This window comes from Callorhinus ursinus, unplaced genomic scaffold (genome assembly GCF_003265705.2).
Source record: "Callorhinus ursinus isolate GAN/ISIS: 27379988/994484 unplaced genomic scaffold, GSC_fseal_2.0 scaffold1, whole genome shotgun sequence".
Taxonomy (NCBI): Eukaryota; Metazoa; Chordata; class Mammalia; order Carnivora; family Otariidae; genus Callorhinus; species Callorhinus ursinus.
In genome coordinates this window covers 70,957,807-70,974,454 of record NW_027397063.1, presented here as the reverse complement: position 1 = coordinate 70,974,454, position 16,648 = coordinate 70,957,807, and the positions used below count along the sequence as shown (strand labels likewise).

General features: G+C 47.4%; 1 protein-coding gene and 2 long non-coding RNA genes across 4 annotated transcripts; 1 reads left to right on the top strand and 2 right to left on the bottom strand.

The window, feature by feature from the left end:
* Positions 1 to 2,001: 2,001 nt before the first annotated feature.
* On the bottom strand, positions 2,002 to 4,732 carry LOC141374800 (uncharacterized). Its single transcript, XR_012381927.1, has 3 exons — positions 4,376 to 4,732; positions 2,972 to 3,052; positions 2,002 to 2,046 (listed from the first exon to the last, which is right to left on the bottom strand). It is a non-coding gene; the product is annotated as an uncharacterized lncRNA (long non-coding RNA).
* Positions 4,733 to 7,642: 2,910 nt separating this feature from the next.
* Positions 7,643 to 9,227, bottom strand: LOC141373333 (uncharacterized). Its single transcript, XR_012379213.1, has 2 exons — positions 9,107 to 9,227; positions 7,643 to 7,898 (listed from the first exon to the last, which is right to left on the bottom strand). It is a non-coding gene; the product is annotated as an uncharacterized lncRNA (long non-coding RNA).
* Positions 9,213 to 15,938, top strand: AHSG (alpha 2-HS glycoprotein). Of its 2 annotated transcripts, none has more exons than XM_073895988.1 (7): positions 9,213 to 9,531; positions 10,527 to 10,634; positions 11,001 to 11,085; positions 11,458 to 11,621; positions 12,906 to 13,007; positions 14,170 to 14,253; positions 14,880 to 15,938. In XM_073895988.1, exons 1-7 carry the CDS (start codon positions 9,319 to 9,321, stop codon positions 15,213 to 15,215), a joined length of 1,092 nt encoding a protein of 363 aa, XP_073752089.1. In that variant the 5' UTR covers positions 9,213 to 9,318; the 3' UTR covers positions 15,216 to 15,938. The 2 variants fall into 2 exon arrangements, with proteins under 2 accessions (XP_073752089.1, XP_025725096.1); XM_025869311.2 differs by having other exon boundaries at positions 10,524 to 10,634.
* Positions 15,939 to 16,648: the final 710 nt, after the last annotated feature.

Genomic DNA, 16,648 nt, shown 5'->3' with positions numbered 1-16,648 from the left:
TCTCCAGCACTGAGTGGAGGGCGCTCTCTTGCCCCTTGTCCTTAAGTCTTGCCTGGTTGATTCCCCGGGTTGGCCACTAGGACCAGGAACAGGGAAGAATCCATTGGTTATTTTCCACAAAACCACCACATCTCCCTTTCTCTTTCTGTTCCCTCCTGTTGCCAGAAATTGCCAACAAACGACTCTCACTGCCAGCATGCTGGTGCAAAAATGCAGTCACGCTCTTCTACCTATTCTATTTCCTTTTATTTATTTATTTGTTATTTATTTTTTTATGTATATATAAAATAAAATATTTTATTTATTCATTTGAGAGAGAGAGTGTGTATGTGAGAGCATGAGCAGAGGGGAGGGTCAGAGGGAGAGGGAGAAGCAGACTCCCCACTGAGCAGGGAGCCCCATTCGGGGCTCAATCCCAGGATCCCGGGATCATGACCTGAGCTGAAGGCAGACCCTTAACCGACTGAGCCACCCAGGCACCCCCTACCTGTTCTATTTCTTTAAGTGGTAATATAGATACTTACCTGATGCAGGAATGGGAGTGTACTATCTCATTTAATGCTCTTAATCCTTTGAAGTACATGCTGCTATTATTATGCCTTTTACAGATAAGTAAACCAACTCAGAGAAGTTAAGCAATTTGCCCAAGATGATCAAGTTAAGGAATGCTTACTCTTAGCCACTGGGCTGTGTCGCCTCTGTACAGGCTAACTGAAGGCAAAGACCAAACTTGGTCTCTTTTCCCCATGGTACCACTTTTTGCATTCAGTCCTAGTGTGCTATTGGGGTTATTAAGAGCCCCCATTTATTGATATTTCACTGTGTACCGCCCTAGGCTGAGAATTTGCAAATGTTCTCATTAAATCCTTAGCACATCTCTCCTAGCCGGGTTTTACTGCCCATTTTTCACAGATGAAGAAGCTAAGGCTTAGCAAGATTAAATCTCTCGCTAGGTCACATAGCTAGTAAATCGTGGCACTGGGGTCGGTCCTGACTCTAAATGCAGGGCTCCTAATCAAGCTAAGCTGCTCTCATGTCTTCTCTTTCCCATACCCCCTTCCCGCCACCCCCCTCCCCTGCAAATCTGGCCCCTCTCCGCCTTACTCAGCCTTACCTTCCTGCTATGATCCATCCTCACACTGCCTCAGCCTCCATTAGAATCAGAGTCCTGGAGGCTCAATTTTTGCTTAACCCGCTGAATGATTTGGCTGCCTGTTGCACAATCCCAGCATGAAAAGAGATAGTTGCCCATGTTACCTGCCCTGGCCGTATGATTGGCACCTTCTGTATCTCAAGTTGTGGCCTCCTAATGTCCTAACAAGAATGCCAGAAGCAATGACGTTCTGTATCACCACATGACTTCTAGAGATTGGACAGTGAGTAGTGAAGACATGCTACCAGCTGAGAGCTCTGCCAGATTTAAGATGAATGGAAACTTGTTCTCCTCTTACAGGTCTTCCATGAACTAACCTCATACATTTTCCCCTCTCAATTTTCAAGAAGTCTAATCAAGGCAATCTATGGAGAAAAATGGCCTCTCTGTTTCTTGGTCTCATGGTAACTCTTTTTGAGAGTCAGGATAAGTCCCTGGAAACCAGGAGAAATCCTCCTGTCTTATGAGTGGCAAGTGGCCTGACTCTCTGCCTACTAATTGCTGACCTGTCCTTCACCTGTGTACACAGGTGCATGCACAAGTCCACCCCCACTCAGATCTCTATGAAATTCATTTGACCCCCGATCACAGGATGATTCATCCTATTTTTTAAAAAGATTTTATTTATTTATTTGACAGAGAGAGACACAGCGAGAGAGGGAACACAAGCAGGGGGAGCAGCAGAGGGAGAGGGAGAGGCAGGCTCTCCGCCGAGCAGGGAGCCCGATGCGGGGCTCGATCCCAGGACCCTGGGATCATGACCTGAGCCCAAGGCAGATGCTCAACGACTGAGCCACCCAGGCGCCCCCATCCTATTTTTAACCACTGGTGCCAGACTTGCCTATTCAATAACATGATGAGGTGGTCTCAAAACTAAGTCACCTGAGAAGTACCTGAAGAAAGAGATGATGGAGGTCAGAGAATGGTAGCGGGATACAACTCTAAATACCTAAAGTCCAACATGTAGACCAGAGAATTGACTTAGTCTATGTAGATCCCGAGGGGAGAATCTGGGTCCATTGGTGAGGTTACAAGGTAGGTAGGCATTGACTCAATATTTCCTGATATCAAGGTTTCCTGATAACTAGAGCAATTCTGCAATAGAATGGACTACCAGCGGGGTGGAGAGATTCCTGAATCTAAATATCTTCAAGCAGACACCACACAGTGGAGGGTGCCTCTGAGTGGGAAGCTGCCTAGTGCCTCTTGGTCAGCGATCATGTATGGGAACCCGATCTGTGCTCGGCAAGAGGCAGGTGCCAGGGATACAAGATTAAAAATGACTTAGACAGTGCTGTCTTGTGAGAACCTTTCCAACTCAGGGATTATGTTCCTCGGGATTTAATGCAGGATGAGGGCAGGAACAGCTTACACTTCTCTTGTGTGTTCATAATAACCAACACAGTGCTGAAGAGCCAGACCCACTGGTGACCATCTGAGGACAAGAACTGTATCCCCCATCTGTGCATCCTTTAGCACCTCGCATACTGTAAGCGTCCAAGAAATCGCTTTGAAGTTAATGAATGTGTGTTCAGAGAATACTCAATACAAGGCAATAAATGGATCCACAGCATCTAAAATATTCACTCACTGTTGAAGGGACCCATTCCAAACCCAGATAAAGAAGTGCCCCGATTTTCCAAGGTGCAATGAGTTACTTGACTTCAGTGGCCTCACTATAACCATCTGACCTTCCAATGGTAAAGCACAGCTCTTCTGAACATCTCCATGTCCGAGAGCCCCAGAAAGCACACCATGGGGCCCGTTAGATGACCATTTCAGCTCTCATCTTCCTTCTCATCTGAAAGTACCACTCACCTTGTTTTGAAGATATCAAAAGTTGATGACAGAAACCAGCAGAAGAGATGGATGTGATTTTCTGCATTGACTCCCATTCCCCTGGAAAACATTTAACCAGAAATAATGTAATAACTTACCTCTTATTTACCTTCCAAGCCTGAAGTCAAGATAATTTCAACACCAGCTGAGTCATCACTTAAGTCAATAGGTCAAAGTCTCTTCTGCAAAATTGATTTCCAGATATTTTCCACCGACTGAAATTATGTGAATAAGCTAATTTATTTATTCTTTTCATTGTTAACCAAACTCAGTACATTTTCCTCTTTTTTTCACTTTTCTTCAACTATAGCACATAGCCGTGTTTTCTACTGTTAAGAATAATGATTTGTTCCCTTATAGACGATACACAGCAGTCAACTTTCTCAGCTCTCTTTGGGCGCTCTATTCTTTTGGTTTGGGGTTAATAGAGAAAAAAAATGATTGGGCCAAATCCAGACTTCATTGCTGTGTGATGTGGTCAAGTTGCAGAACCTCTCTGAGCCCGTTTCTTCCTGTAAAGGAGGAAAGATGAGGATGGTACAGCTCCCAGGGAGTTACGATGATTAAAGCACAATGCTTTCCACAGAATAAGGAGTCACTAAACATGAGTGAGGATGCTGGCATTTCCCTGAGGAGGAGCTATTCCAGCCTCAGAAAGGCCAATCTCCCCATCCTTTCTTTAACCCTACAGTGGTTCACCCTGTCTTTTGTGAGACAGGATCTTTGCATGGGTGTCAAGGCCACAGTGAACAGTAAGAATAGTAGGAAGTTTTCCTTCAAACAAAAGAGAATGGAAAGTTCCCCATAGTTTCTTTTGTGATAATGAAAAGCTTATTGCAAGGATCACTGTGTGCTTGAGGGGGATTTCACGCATAGCATCACCAGCCCGAAGGATATAAGAACTTTACCTGAAAGAGTAGAAAGATGTGATGAAGTGCAAACTTTTCTTTCTGTCCTGGGTTTAGATAAAACCTCTTCCCCAGGGCTGGGACTAAAGTGTAACGCAGGCTAGGCCTAGGGCATAAAATTTAAGGAGATACAACCCTGAGGATGAGCACCTCCTTAAATTGTGCACCTTCACCCTCTCCCTTGCCCCACCCTAATCCAGGCCCTACTCCTCCCCCCATTGATACCCTCAAATGCAGTTTCTTTTCGGGATTTAGATCTGCAGAACCTGGTCATGGTTATGAGGGCAGGATTGGGGGGAGCTTGTAGAACCCTCTCTCTACCAAAAGAAAGGGAATAATTAATCACCACTGGTCACTGTGATTTAATAATTTAATAATTTTAATAATTTCTTCCCACATCTCCCAATTTTGGTGTGTTGGCACTGAGTACAAAGGGCTTTTCCAAATTACTCCTAGAGCAACTGTGCTAAGTTACCTTCACAAAAAACCTGATGCGTCCTTGGACAGGGGTAATTTGCATTCCATTGACTGACGTTTTACATTGAAGAAATAAATTCCGGTCTGTCTCCATAAGACAAACGTTATGATAATTTTGTATAATAATTTGTAGTTCTTGGCTGATCAGACATTGCTGGGCCACATGAGTCCAGGTGAGCTCCTTTAGGGCAGATGGTGTCTTCTTGTCACTCTGCGTCCAGGCACCTGACATCACAGGTAGTGGGTGTTCAATAAACATTTGTTCAATGCCCATATGAATGAAGAAACACCAGGCTTATCAGAAATTAATGCTCGGCCTCTCAGGGCTAGGCCCTTTAAGTACCAAAAAGGGCAGAGCCAGAAATCCAGCCCAGCGATTAACGCACCAACCACTGTGACTTCCTCCCTCCGAAAACCAATTGTCCCTCTGGCTTCTGCTGACGTCCACTTGTCATGTTCTGTTTTGTGCGAGGCTGGGTTTCTAGCTTTCACCTCTGTTCTCAAAGTGTGACTTGGTATTGCAGCCCCTTCTAGCTCTATCCTTCCCCTCTGAGACCCGGGTCGGCCTGCAGGGCCCCCGACACAACTGACCCCCAGCAGCTCCGACCCCAGCTTGCCACGATCCTTCTCGTCTTGGCTTCTGATTGGTAATTATAAACACAGACTCAGCCTCGGAAGAGTTCAAATGCATCGCCGCCCTGGGGGAGAGCCCTACTTTCGACTTCAGAGGACCTGGTGACATCCTCAGCCGCCATCTTGAGAACCCCGCCACCAGCCGCACGGGGGCTCCAGCCAGCAAGCTCTGCCCAGCGCCCTGCTGCCATGTCCTGCAGGTTGTTGACCCTCTCCTGGCCCTCAGGCCCTTGGGCCTGGTCTCCTCAACCAGCTTGAACAGACCTCTGATAGCCTGAATACGCTCAGACATTAATGTCAATGGAAATTATTGTTTTAGTACAGTGATGTGGGCCTCAGAGATTAATGCACAGAAAAGTAATTAAAATAATGAGACTAATGGGCGCCTGGGTGGCTCAGTTGGTTAAGCGACTGCCTTCGGCTCAGGTCATGATCCTGGAGTCCCAGGATCGAGTCCCACATCAGGCTCCCTGCTCAGCAGGGAGTCTGCTTCTCCCTCTGACCCTCTTCCCTCTCGTGCTCTCTATCTCTCATTCTCTCTCTCTCAAATAAATAAATAAAATCTTTAAAAAAAATAAAAAATAAAATAAAATAAAATAATGAGACTAATAAGCAGAAAATGGAGTAAATACCTATCTCCTGCTGGCATGCAAAGAAGTTGGAGCCAGGTAGATGAAACTAACCCAAGGTCACTTATTAGTGCATGCATTCAGCATGTGAAAATCTTCCCCAGTTTGAAATTGGTGCCACGAGGCACAGTGAGTACCGTAGCCTCCCTTGGACACCCTTTGCTACAAGTATCTTGGAAAACATACCAAAATATCATCTATTTTCTTCTTCATTGTCAGTAGGTAAATGGCAACATTTTTACCTAAGGAAACTGAAAAAAAAATTTAAGGGACCATTTTATTCAGTTTGACTCTACAGGTATTTCAGTTTGTGAGTATTAGACATATGGAGAAGTTGAGATATAACCAAAGATACTCATAAAATACATTTAAAAAGAGTTCTGATGATTTTCCCATATCTGATTCCCACAAAAGTCAGCGTGGAAACAGTAGCAGAGGAAAAGAGACAATACCCAACGTGACCTACACCAGCTGAATGGTAGAGACATAAATCCGCACATTCTTTCTGATCACAGTTAGTGATTTGGCCAGAAAAACCTAGAGCTTTAAAAATGTCTAAATTATTTGAATTGATGATTCCTCTAGTAAGAATCCATCCTGCAAAAAGAACTAGATAGCCAAAGATTCCTAAATACAAAAGTTCATTGCAGCTCATACATGATAATGATCATCTGAGAACAAACTAAATGCTCAACAATAAGCAAGTGGTTACATACACCATGACATACACGAGAGAATCATAGGCAGTCATTACGTTTTCTAAGTCAGTTTAATGACATGGGGATATATTCAAGTTACAATGTTAATGAAAGAAAGAAGACAAAGTTGTATGTGCCATATGATTTAAATTATATACAAAACAATTCTTTGCATAGAAAAAAAAGACAAGATGGAAAAAAAGACTATATGACAGACCATTGACACCATTAAAAAAGAAGGAAAGAAAAAGAAACATGGGCACTGTTGACTTCTGGATGATGAGACTGTGGATGAGTGCTGTTTATATCTGATAGGGTGACAGGTGAGGTATCAATTACTCTTTACTACAGGCTTTGTGTTTCTAGCATCAGTGAAACAAAACAATACCTCATGCTTTAGAAACTGCCACCCATGGAAGATCTAAGAACAGAGATACCAAAAGAAAAATGATCAGAAAGAATGATCAAAGGGAACTTCTTTCTCCCCCCTCCCCACCCTCAGGTTGGGGTGGCAGCAGAACCACCCCCAGACCAGTGTGGGGAGTCCCAAAGCAGAGGAGAGGTGAATCTCACTTCAGGGGTGGGGGGCAGGGGAGGGGTGCATGGGTAGCATGGGGAGACATCACGTCACGGGGAGAAGTCTCCTGCGTGGCGGGATAGCACCAGAGTGTGGTGGTGGGGCCATGATTCCAGTGTCTGGGCAGATGGGCTTGAACGCAGCTTCATGAAGCCCCGCATGCCAGGGTTGGGCACAAGAGCCAAATTTTCCCAAGGTTAAAGAAGGGAGTGGTACTTCACTGAGAAAAGGCCCTTTTTGGTATAGAAAGGGTCCAGGGCTGAGACAAAGGGGCCCCTGGTCAGAGGATGCAGGAGGGATGTCTTACTATGGACTAAATGGGGGCAAGTGGGACATTAGCTTGTGTGGGGGGGGACATGTCAGGTGGATGTACCTGAGCACCAGCACAGATGGTTACCTGGCAGAAGGGGCCAGCAAAAACCCCAGCTGCACAGGCAGAGGTGGACGCCTCTCTCTGCCCCACTAAATACACTAACGTGGTATTTGCCTAAGTCTCCCCCTCCCCACTCAGGCTTCCTTCTAACCCTAGGGGGCAGAAGAAGCATAAGGGGTCAACCTAAATGGGACTGGATTGCCACCAAGCATCTGGGAGATAAGGTTACCTATAAGTGACTAGGTTAAATTTCACAAAAGACGGCTCAGACTCAGAAATTCAAGTGTGTGTGGGAAATAAAGTTGTATTGTATACACCTGAGCTTATGACCTATGAAGTATGTACTCCTTGCATATATTTTCGTGACTTTCAAATTTTTAGTAATGACCATATTTTATATCTTAAAAGATTACTTAAAAGAAAAGCATTGCATCCACACAAAGTTGCATAAGGTGGATGGAAAGTCACCCTTGGTCCTGAAGATCATCCTGCTATATGACCAGAACTTGTGTGTCCCGAAGAGCCAGGACCTCACTCTCAGAGAGAACCTGGAGCCGCAACCACAGCTTCTGAGCCTCTGTCATTAAGATTCCATATGACCATAGGAGTACCTGGAAGTAAATATGAAAACAGTCCTTACATCTACCTCCTTGGCCTCCTCACACTTCCCCCTTGCTTACCTTTCAGCTCCCAGCAAGTCAATGGGATTACGCTCCTTTGTAGAAAGCTTCTCTCTTTTTTCAAGATGAAATATTATTCTCAATATCAGAGAACAGGACAAATCCATCTACGCTTAATGGTGACCTCTAAATGTTTGAAGAACAGGTGGGACTTCATGTTAGGGCTTCTCTGCTCCAGGCTAAACCAAGCCAGGTCCTTCTATGATTTTTTCCAAGCCTCTCACTATCCTGCCCACACTCCTGTAGGCCACACTGGGGATTGTCAAGGGCCACTTACCAGCAATGCCTGGAACCAACACTCTGGCCCTGTGCTCTGGCCATAAAGACTCACTCTAATTCTGCTAAGGCTTCGAAGGGCATTACAGAGGCATCTGTGTTCTTAGCCACCCCCAAAGCATCTTAGCCTGCAGGGAAGGACTCAAACCCAGAGCTTTGCCAAGGGAGTGGCTGTTAGACCAAGGCCCCCGCCTGCTGCACTGGGGGGGGGGGGCACTGATCACACCCAGGTTGGTGCCCATCTGCGCAGGGCCCTGGCAGCGTGGTCTGAGGGATCAAAGCTGCCCACCCAACCCTGCCTCGGGAAACTCCTCCTCTCACCCCTGTTCCACACTTCAGGCAGAAATCGCTCCCTCCCTTCCTTCTTTTCTCCAAGGCTCTCACCCAAGATCTTAGCGTCTCCCGTAGCTCTTCCGGCTCACTCTAGACCATCTGTATCTTTGCTACATCTGCGGGCCTCGTTTTCCCTCCAGGAGGAGATCATTCTTTCTTTCTTTTTTCAATTTTTTTTTTCATTATATTCAGTTAGCCAACATATAGTACATTGTAAGTTTTTGTTGTAGTGTCCAGCAATTCATCCGTTGCGTATAACACCCAGTGCTCATTCTTTCTGACACTAGAGGATTTTATCAAATTGCTGCCGATCCCCACTTTCCCCTCGCAGACCCCATGGCAGGCCCTGATCCCAGCAAGGGACACTCCATGAGCATGACAGGGCTGGCTGTGCCGGCCCCTCCTCACCTTGGTGCACAGCTCACCCCCTCCATGTTCCAAGCCGACTTTGGAGCACCTCTTCCCCCCCCCCGCCTGCCCCCAGCAGCATTGACTTTGGCAGATTTCTGGGGGACCAGTGATGTCCTAACCTGTTTGCTTTTCCAGAGCTGATGTTCGCAGGGGTTTACTTAGAACCAGAACAGAAATCATCCCACGTCCTTATGCAACTCCTCCAGCAGGCTCCGTCAGATAAATAAAGCCCTCGGCCCTCCACCGGCCTACTTTTTGGAGCAGAGCACCTGGGTTGGTTCCTGAAGCTTCCAGCCATCCACCCAGCTGCTAGGGCCTCTCTGGAGCAGCCATGAGGTCCCTCGCCCTGCTCCTTTGCCTCGCTCAGCTCTGGGGCTGCCGTTCTGTCCCAGTGGGGCCAACTCTGGCTTATGACGAACCGAACTGTGACGACCCAGAAACAGAGCAAGCAGCCCTGGCGGCCGTGGACTACATCAATAGCCACGTGCTTCGAGGCTACAAGCACACCTTGAACCAGATTGACAAAGTCAAAGTGTGGCTTCAGGTAAGTGACCCTGCTGTGTCTGAGCCCAGAGAAGCTGTGTGCGGAGCTCCGCTGGGTGCCTCAAAGATCACACCTCCTAGCAGGAGGAACCTGCAGAGGGGAAAACTCTCTGGTTTCTTCCCAGGAGCAAGGGAGGGAGCGGGGGTGGGGGGGTGGGGGGTGGCGGGGAACAAAGAGGAGACATTCTGGGTTGTAGTCATGGGTCTCAGGAGGGTGCTGGACAGGGGGTGAGGAGGTGTGTGAGACAATAAAAGTCCTCAAATGATATTTTGAACAACTACAAGGATTTACCAAGCTCCGCTATCTCCGCCTTCACTGTTACTCCTTCCCAACTGTACTAGTGTTTCGTCAGAGGGAGGCTCGCTCTGCCCCCTCATCCCCAGAAGGGGGCAGTAGAGAGCAGCAACTTCGCATCCAGGCATCCACAAGCCCAAAGACAAAAGCCAAGGACAACTTTTCCTTTAGGAAGGAAAAGAAAATGGGGAAGGAAGGAAAGTAGATGATGAGAGAGAAGGCGGAAAGAAGTAGAAGAAGCGGTGGAAAAGACAAAGAAGAAACACTAAAATATTATCCTGTGCCACCCTATTTTGCCACTTGATTGAAAAAAAAAAAAACCAAAGCTGATTTTTACAAGGCATCCCTTGAAGGGTGAAATTTTAAAAATTAATTATCAATGCTCATTTTTAGCTTCCAAATAGAGCTCAGAGTGATGACTGTGGTTCCATCGACCTACCCAAGCCCATTGGCCCTTTCTTCTTTGCAAACACCATCTAAGAGCTTGCCCAGCCAACAGGAGAAGACCTGAGAAGCCCTAACCATCGTCCTGTCCACAGGCCAGGGCAGAGCTGGGGGGAGGTGCCGACTAACAGGAATGACTTTTCCCTCACCTCTCCAACAGGGCTAACTTCAAGCCCAGTGGGGGCTCACACTTTGGTGCGCTCAACGGGATCAGTGGAATAGGCTGCTCACCGCTTCATTCTGTGTCTCCACAGCAGCCAGTGGGACAGGTGTTTGAGCTTGAAATAGACACGCTGGAAACCACCTGCCATGTACTGGACCCCACCCCCCTGGCCAACTGCACCGTGAGGCAGCTGGTGGAGCATGTAAGTGCCCCTCCCAGGGTGACTGCAGGTGGTGCCCCAGCCAGTTCCCCGGTGGTTCTGCAAAGTGCAGGCCCATTTTATCCAGCTTCCCAGCCTCTCTTCATGGCTAGCCAGCGTGCAGTTGCTAAAATGACCATTTGATGCTGCCTGCCCTGGGACGGATTTTGACAACAGTTCAACTTCCTTGTAGCCCTTTCTGAAACCAGAGAGCATTATGTTTCAGTAACACTCAGTCAAGGTGATTTCATGAGGCTCATCTGTGACATCATGTCTGAGGGACCACCCCACCCCCCACCCCCGGACTTCCAGTGAGAAATGAAAGGCCAGCCCCCCTCCCCAGCCCTCACTGTGGGTTTATTTCTCCAGGCTGTGGAAGGGGACTGTGATTTCCGGCTGCTGAAACAGGATGGCCAGTTTTCCGTGGTGTTTTCCAAGTGCGATTCCAGTCCAGGTAGAGATGATAATGATTATTGTTATTTTTACCTTGTGGAGAGAGTGAGGAAGGGACCTGAATTGCTTTCAGTGTAAGCAGTTTTAGCCACTTGGTTGGTGAGGAAAAGAAGGAGCCCAATTTCCTGGGATCTGGAATTGTGAAACTTTGTTTAAGGAGCTGTTGTCCTTGAAGATGAAAATTCCCCTTGACGAGAGGGGCTCCTGCAGAAACGTCCAGCAGGACAGGAGCCACCTGAAGGCTTAGTAAGAAGCAGAGAAAGCAGCTGACGCCATTGGGAGCATGTCCTAGGCCTTTCAAAATAAGCTAGAGCCGGGGCGAATGCCCTGGAGAATTCCAACCCATACTGGTTTGTTTCTTCTCGGTGCGTAGACTCAGCGGAGGACGTGCGCAAGGTGTGCCCAGACTGCCCCCTGCTGGCCCCGCTTAACGACACCAAGGTAGTGCACGCCGTGGACGTTGCGCTGACCGCCTTCAACGCTCAGAGTAATGGCTCTTATTTTCAGCTGGTGGAAGTCACTCGGGCTCAACTTGTGGTAAGACTGAGACCTTTGGACAGGACTTTGGGCAGTTTGGCGGCAGTGCGGGAATGTAGGTGGTAAAACAGCGGTGAGGGACGGAGCAGGGGCAGGGGCAGCGACAGGAAGGCAAGGCGGGTGGTAGGAGAAAAGGGAAAGATGGGGTCCTTAGGAGTATGAGCGGTATGAGGACACCGAGTGTCACGAGGATCCAGAGAGGACCCTCAGCACCTCACCCATGGGGAGTCACCCTAACATAAAACAGCCAGCCGCTGCCTGTCCCAGGTTCCTCAGCTCTGGTTACCACCAGGGCTCGCTGGGCAGCAGGTGCGAGTTCCGACATTATCCAGAAGCGCGCGCTGTCAATTCACGGGTTTGCACGTGCTTGTCACCCATCACCACTGGTCGTCCGCACTCTCCTAACTGATACTTACAAAGGTGTGAGCCTACTTACACAGACAGGCGTATAGGTGGCAGGATCCTAAAGTGCCTTTTGAATCACTGAAACAAAAATTTAATTGTATAGTGGAGCATTGAGCACATTTGATTGCAACAGAATTCTAATATTTAAGAAAACTGGTCTTCTGGATACCAGCCATGGCATACTTGGAAATGCATTCTACGTATAGGTGGTGATTCTGATGAACCAGAACATGTGATTCTCAGAAACCCCCACCCCAGACAATACCACCAAATAACAGATATTTTATTGTTGCAAGCATCCAAATGCTACAAGAAAGAAAAGCACAAGTGTCTTCTCTACTTTTCTTTAGATTTGTCATTGGATCCTGCTCTCTATGATAGGATAGGTGGGAGAGGTGTTAATCTCTTCACTTTCCCACCCCATCTTGGAGTAAGCTGAACCTTAGGGCTCCAAGTGCAGCCCTAAGAGGGAAGGCCGTGAATCACTATATTGTACACCTGAAACTAACATTATGCTGTATGTTAAATAACTGGAATTTTAAAACAATTTTTTTAAAAAGAGGAAAGGCCAGGGGAGGGGAGGGCCCTGGGCTCCCACTCAGGTCAGTTAAGGTGGGCACTCTGGAAACTCATCTCTGCCCGGAATGATGGGCAGTGGATACCTTTACCTCCTTCAGCTCTGTATACAAGCCCTTCAGAGCACAGAGCCCCAGTAACTGACCTGTGGTGGCCACTGGGGGCCATATTTGCTGGCCACTCAGTGTGTTCTTGGCGAGTGTGCAACCCCAGTGCCCTTGCTCCTCCCCTCCAGCCTCTCCTTCCCTGCCTTTTCGGGTGAAGTCGTGTTGCCTCCTAAGCATTTTCCTTTATCCTCCTCAGCCTCTTCCACCTTCTACGTATGTGGAGTTTGCCGTGGCTGCCACGGACTGCGCTGCTCAAGAGGCCACCGATCCCGCCCAGTGCAACCTGCTGGCAGAGAAGGTGAGCGGGCCACGCCGTGCGGACGGCAAAACCGGTGGTAGAACAGAGCGTCCTCACATCGAGTTAGTATCTTGGGGCCTCAGAGAGAACACTGAAAAATACCCACTCCCCATGGGCCTGGGTTATGCCAGACCTTCCTCCACGGTGTCACCTCCCCACTGAAGAGCTGTCCCCAAGTCATCGCCTCACTGAAGGCCCCTGGGGTTCGGAGAAAGACAGAGGCTGTTTCCTAACTGGGCCAAGTCACACCCGGCTTCTAGGAGTGCATTGTAGATTTTCTGGATACGCCACTAAGACGAAATCTTTGAAGTCCTTGATGCCGTAATGTCCACTTCTAGGAATCTAGCCTAAAGAGATGATCAGAGATGTTTGACAGAAATATATCTAATGAGATGATTAGATTTTGATCATGGATTCAAAATGGCCCGAAAGAGACCCGAATGTCCAACAGGAGGGCATCATTGAATACAATATGGTACATCAATAAATAGAAAATTATACAGACCCTAAAAATTAGGTTTTGAAAGAATAATGAGTGATATAAGAAAATGTTATCATATTATAGTGAGTGAAAAACACAGGGTACGAAATGGTATAGTCACAATGATCCCAATTTTTAAACGATTTTTAATATGTTTAAAAATAAAAAAGAAATACATGTATGTTGACAGAAGTTTTCCTGGGTCCACCACAATTTCTGGGATGATGGGTGATCTCTCTTTTTTTTTTTTTAAAGATTTATTTATTTATTTGAGAGAGAGAGAGAGAGCATGAGCAGGAGGGGCCGTGGGGAGGGAAAGGGAGAATCTCAAGCAGACTCTGCACTGAGCATGGAGCCCAATGAGGGGCTCTATCCCATGACCCTGAGATCACAACCTGAGCTGAAACCAAGAGTCGGACACTTAACTGACTGCGCCACCCAGGCGCCCCTTATGGGTGATCTCTTACAATCTCAAAGCATACCTGGATTTTCTGCCTTCTATTTAGAATTACATATTGTATATCTTCTATAAGCAGAAATAGAAACTTTTAGGGGAAAAATTTTTTTAAGGAGTTAAGAATTGAAGGTTTTTTCCCCTTCAACCTGGAGGATCAGTGAAACTGGGGGAGAAAATGCACTTCTTTAAACCAGTTTGAATAACTCTTCTCTTTCTGCGTGCAGCAATATGGCTTCTGTAAGGCTACACTCACTGAGAAGGTTGGTGGGGAAGATGTGGCCGTGACCTGCACCGTGTTCCAACCACAGGTAAGGGCATCGTGGGTATACTGGCCCTCATCCTCAGAATACAATGGTCCTTTAACATATATGCAGTGTTAGTAATGACAGGGCATTTGGGCCCTGTCCTTCTGAGCCTCACAATCTTAAATAGCTCTGGGTATATGGAATCGTCAACAAATGAAAGGATACTTCCACCGTGTCTTCCCCTCCAGCAAACTAGTGCCTGCAGGAGAGGGCCAGTGCTCGTGTGAGGTTGACAAATCCATCTTTCCATTCGCAGGGGGTGGGGGGTGGTACTCTGAGTTGTGCAGGTGGCCAGATCTGCCCGGCTGCCCACTGTGGCTGCAGGTGTAGGTGAGAAGCAGGTGACACTGCTGGTAGAAGCTATAAAGCGGGGGTGCTTTTGCTCGTGGGATATATGTATAAGTCCACCGAGCCCAAGACAATTGGTGAGAAAGGGGCTACCACAGGTCAGTTATCCCTCCCTTCTGGCTCTGATGACAATCCTTTAAACCTAGGTAGTCCTTTTTGGTCAGATTCCTTGCCAATAAAAATTATTACTGGGAGAGAATTGGGTGGGTTTCACTCAGAAGCATGAGTGGCCTTGCTTGTGAGCAGAGAGGTGGCTAACCTGGACATGGTCCTCTCTCCAGTCTTTGCTCCCGCAGCCCCAACCAGACGGCCCCGATGCAGTGGCCCTCGCCCCCGTGGCAGACCCAGCGGCGCCTGCGCCTTCCCCGGCTGACCTGCCGGCAGCCGCCCTGGTGGTGGGACCCATGGTGGTGGCAGTTCCCGAGGCGCTTCTGCCAGGGCACCGCACACACTACGACCTGCGCCATGCCTTCATGGGGGTGGGCTCCGTGGAGTCTGCCTCAGGAGAAACATTCCATGTGGGGAAAGCCCCCAAGGTGGTGCAGCCTGGTATTGTTGCTGGTCCTGGTCCAGTGGTCCGTCCTTGCCCAGGGAGAATCAGATACTTCAAGGTGTAGATGTAGGTCAGAGATAAGAAGGTTTGGCCCAGGAACGTAGATAGCCACCATTTCCTCCAAGTCTGGGTATGGGAGGGGGTCTTGTTTGCTATCAAAGCAGGTGCTATACACGTCTAGATTAATATCAAGTCTTCAATCCCAACTCCTCTTCATTCCTCAGGGAATGGAAGCAGAGGGGCAATGTTAGGTCTCATGGAAGGTATAAGGCTGGCAACTTGATGGTCATTGTTTTGATGCTAAGTCATCACCATCGTGTTCTCGGCCTTCTTTGACCTCACAAAAACAACTGGAACCGGGACTTTGAGAGGTGCTCTTGCCAACCTCATATTTTCTTCTTAATAAAAGCGACTAAAGGACCTTCCTTAGTAAAGAAGGTTCTAAGCTGAAATGTGGTTATGATTATGGCTCATTCCCTCCAAGCTCACATGTGACCTACCTTCAAAATAACCATATCACAAATGTCCCTAGGCAAAACCTAAGTGAAAATAGAAATAAAACGGAACAAAAATCAGCAGTATTACTATACACAGGGGAAAAAATGAGACCAGGACCTGCTCACAAGCCATAGAATGAGCCCATTTCCTTATGAGAAAATCATTCTTTTCATTTCATGAGGGTCAGAAAATACCGTTAAAGGAGGACACAGTGCCTGAACTTTGTACAAACCAACCATTGGTTTTCCCCAATATCCAGGTAAGGGGGGATTAAAATTGGTAATTAACACAGGAGCCTCACTTTAATTATACCTCTTCATTATTTATGTTTAAAATAACTGTTGATTATACTGTATACACTTCATTTCATAATAGAAGATTGGTCTTTCTAGCCAATGCATTTTAACACCTTAAGTTAAAGCTCTGGTTTCTAGTATGAGTAGAGGAGGGATGCTCGTATAGTATAGAATGGTAACTAGACAATTCCATTGTTTTTCCTACTAGCATTAAGTTGTTCTGAGCAATGTAAAGGATAGGCCCTTTCAGACAGAATTTTAAAGAAGTGAGACTAACAACCAGTTGAGTGGGTTCACTTGAACCAAAGAGACCGGATCAAGTGTTGATACCTTATTACTGTTTCCTAGAGGTTTTGCCAGTATTCCAGTAACCAGAAGGAATGGCCCAGAAGGTAGGAAAACCACTAGGTATTTCAGAAGCCAGGGAAGATGAGGAAGGTATGGTCGGCTGGGCTAAATGCTGCAGAAAGAGCAATGAGGATAGGACTAAGAAAAATCCATGGGTTACTTGACTGATTTGGAGGTCATGGCAGATGTAGTTTCACTGGGAGGATGAGTGTAAAAACTACTTGCAGAGGGCGCCTGGGTGGCTCCGTCGTTAAGTGTCTGCCTTCGGCTCAGGTCATGATCCCAGGGTCCTGGGATCGAGCTCCGCGTCGGGCTCCCCGCTCGGCGGGGAGTCTGCTTCTCCCTCTCCCGCTCC

Excerpts from the sequence above, each read along its gene's own strand:
- AHSG (XM_025869311.2), top strand. The coding sequence starts at position 9,319 with ATGAGGTCCCTCGCCCTGCTCCTTTGCCTCGCTCAGCTCTGGGGCTGC. Across the intron at positions 13,008-14,169 it reads GCAACCTGCTGGCAGAGAAG|CAATATGGCTTCTGTAAGGC; the intron begins GTGAGCGGGCCA and ends TTCTGCGTGCAG. Across the intron at positions 14,254-14,879 it reads GCACCGTGTTCCAACCACAG|TCTTTGCTCCCGCAGCCCCA; the intron begins GTAAGGGCATCG and ends TCCTCTCTCCAG.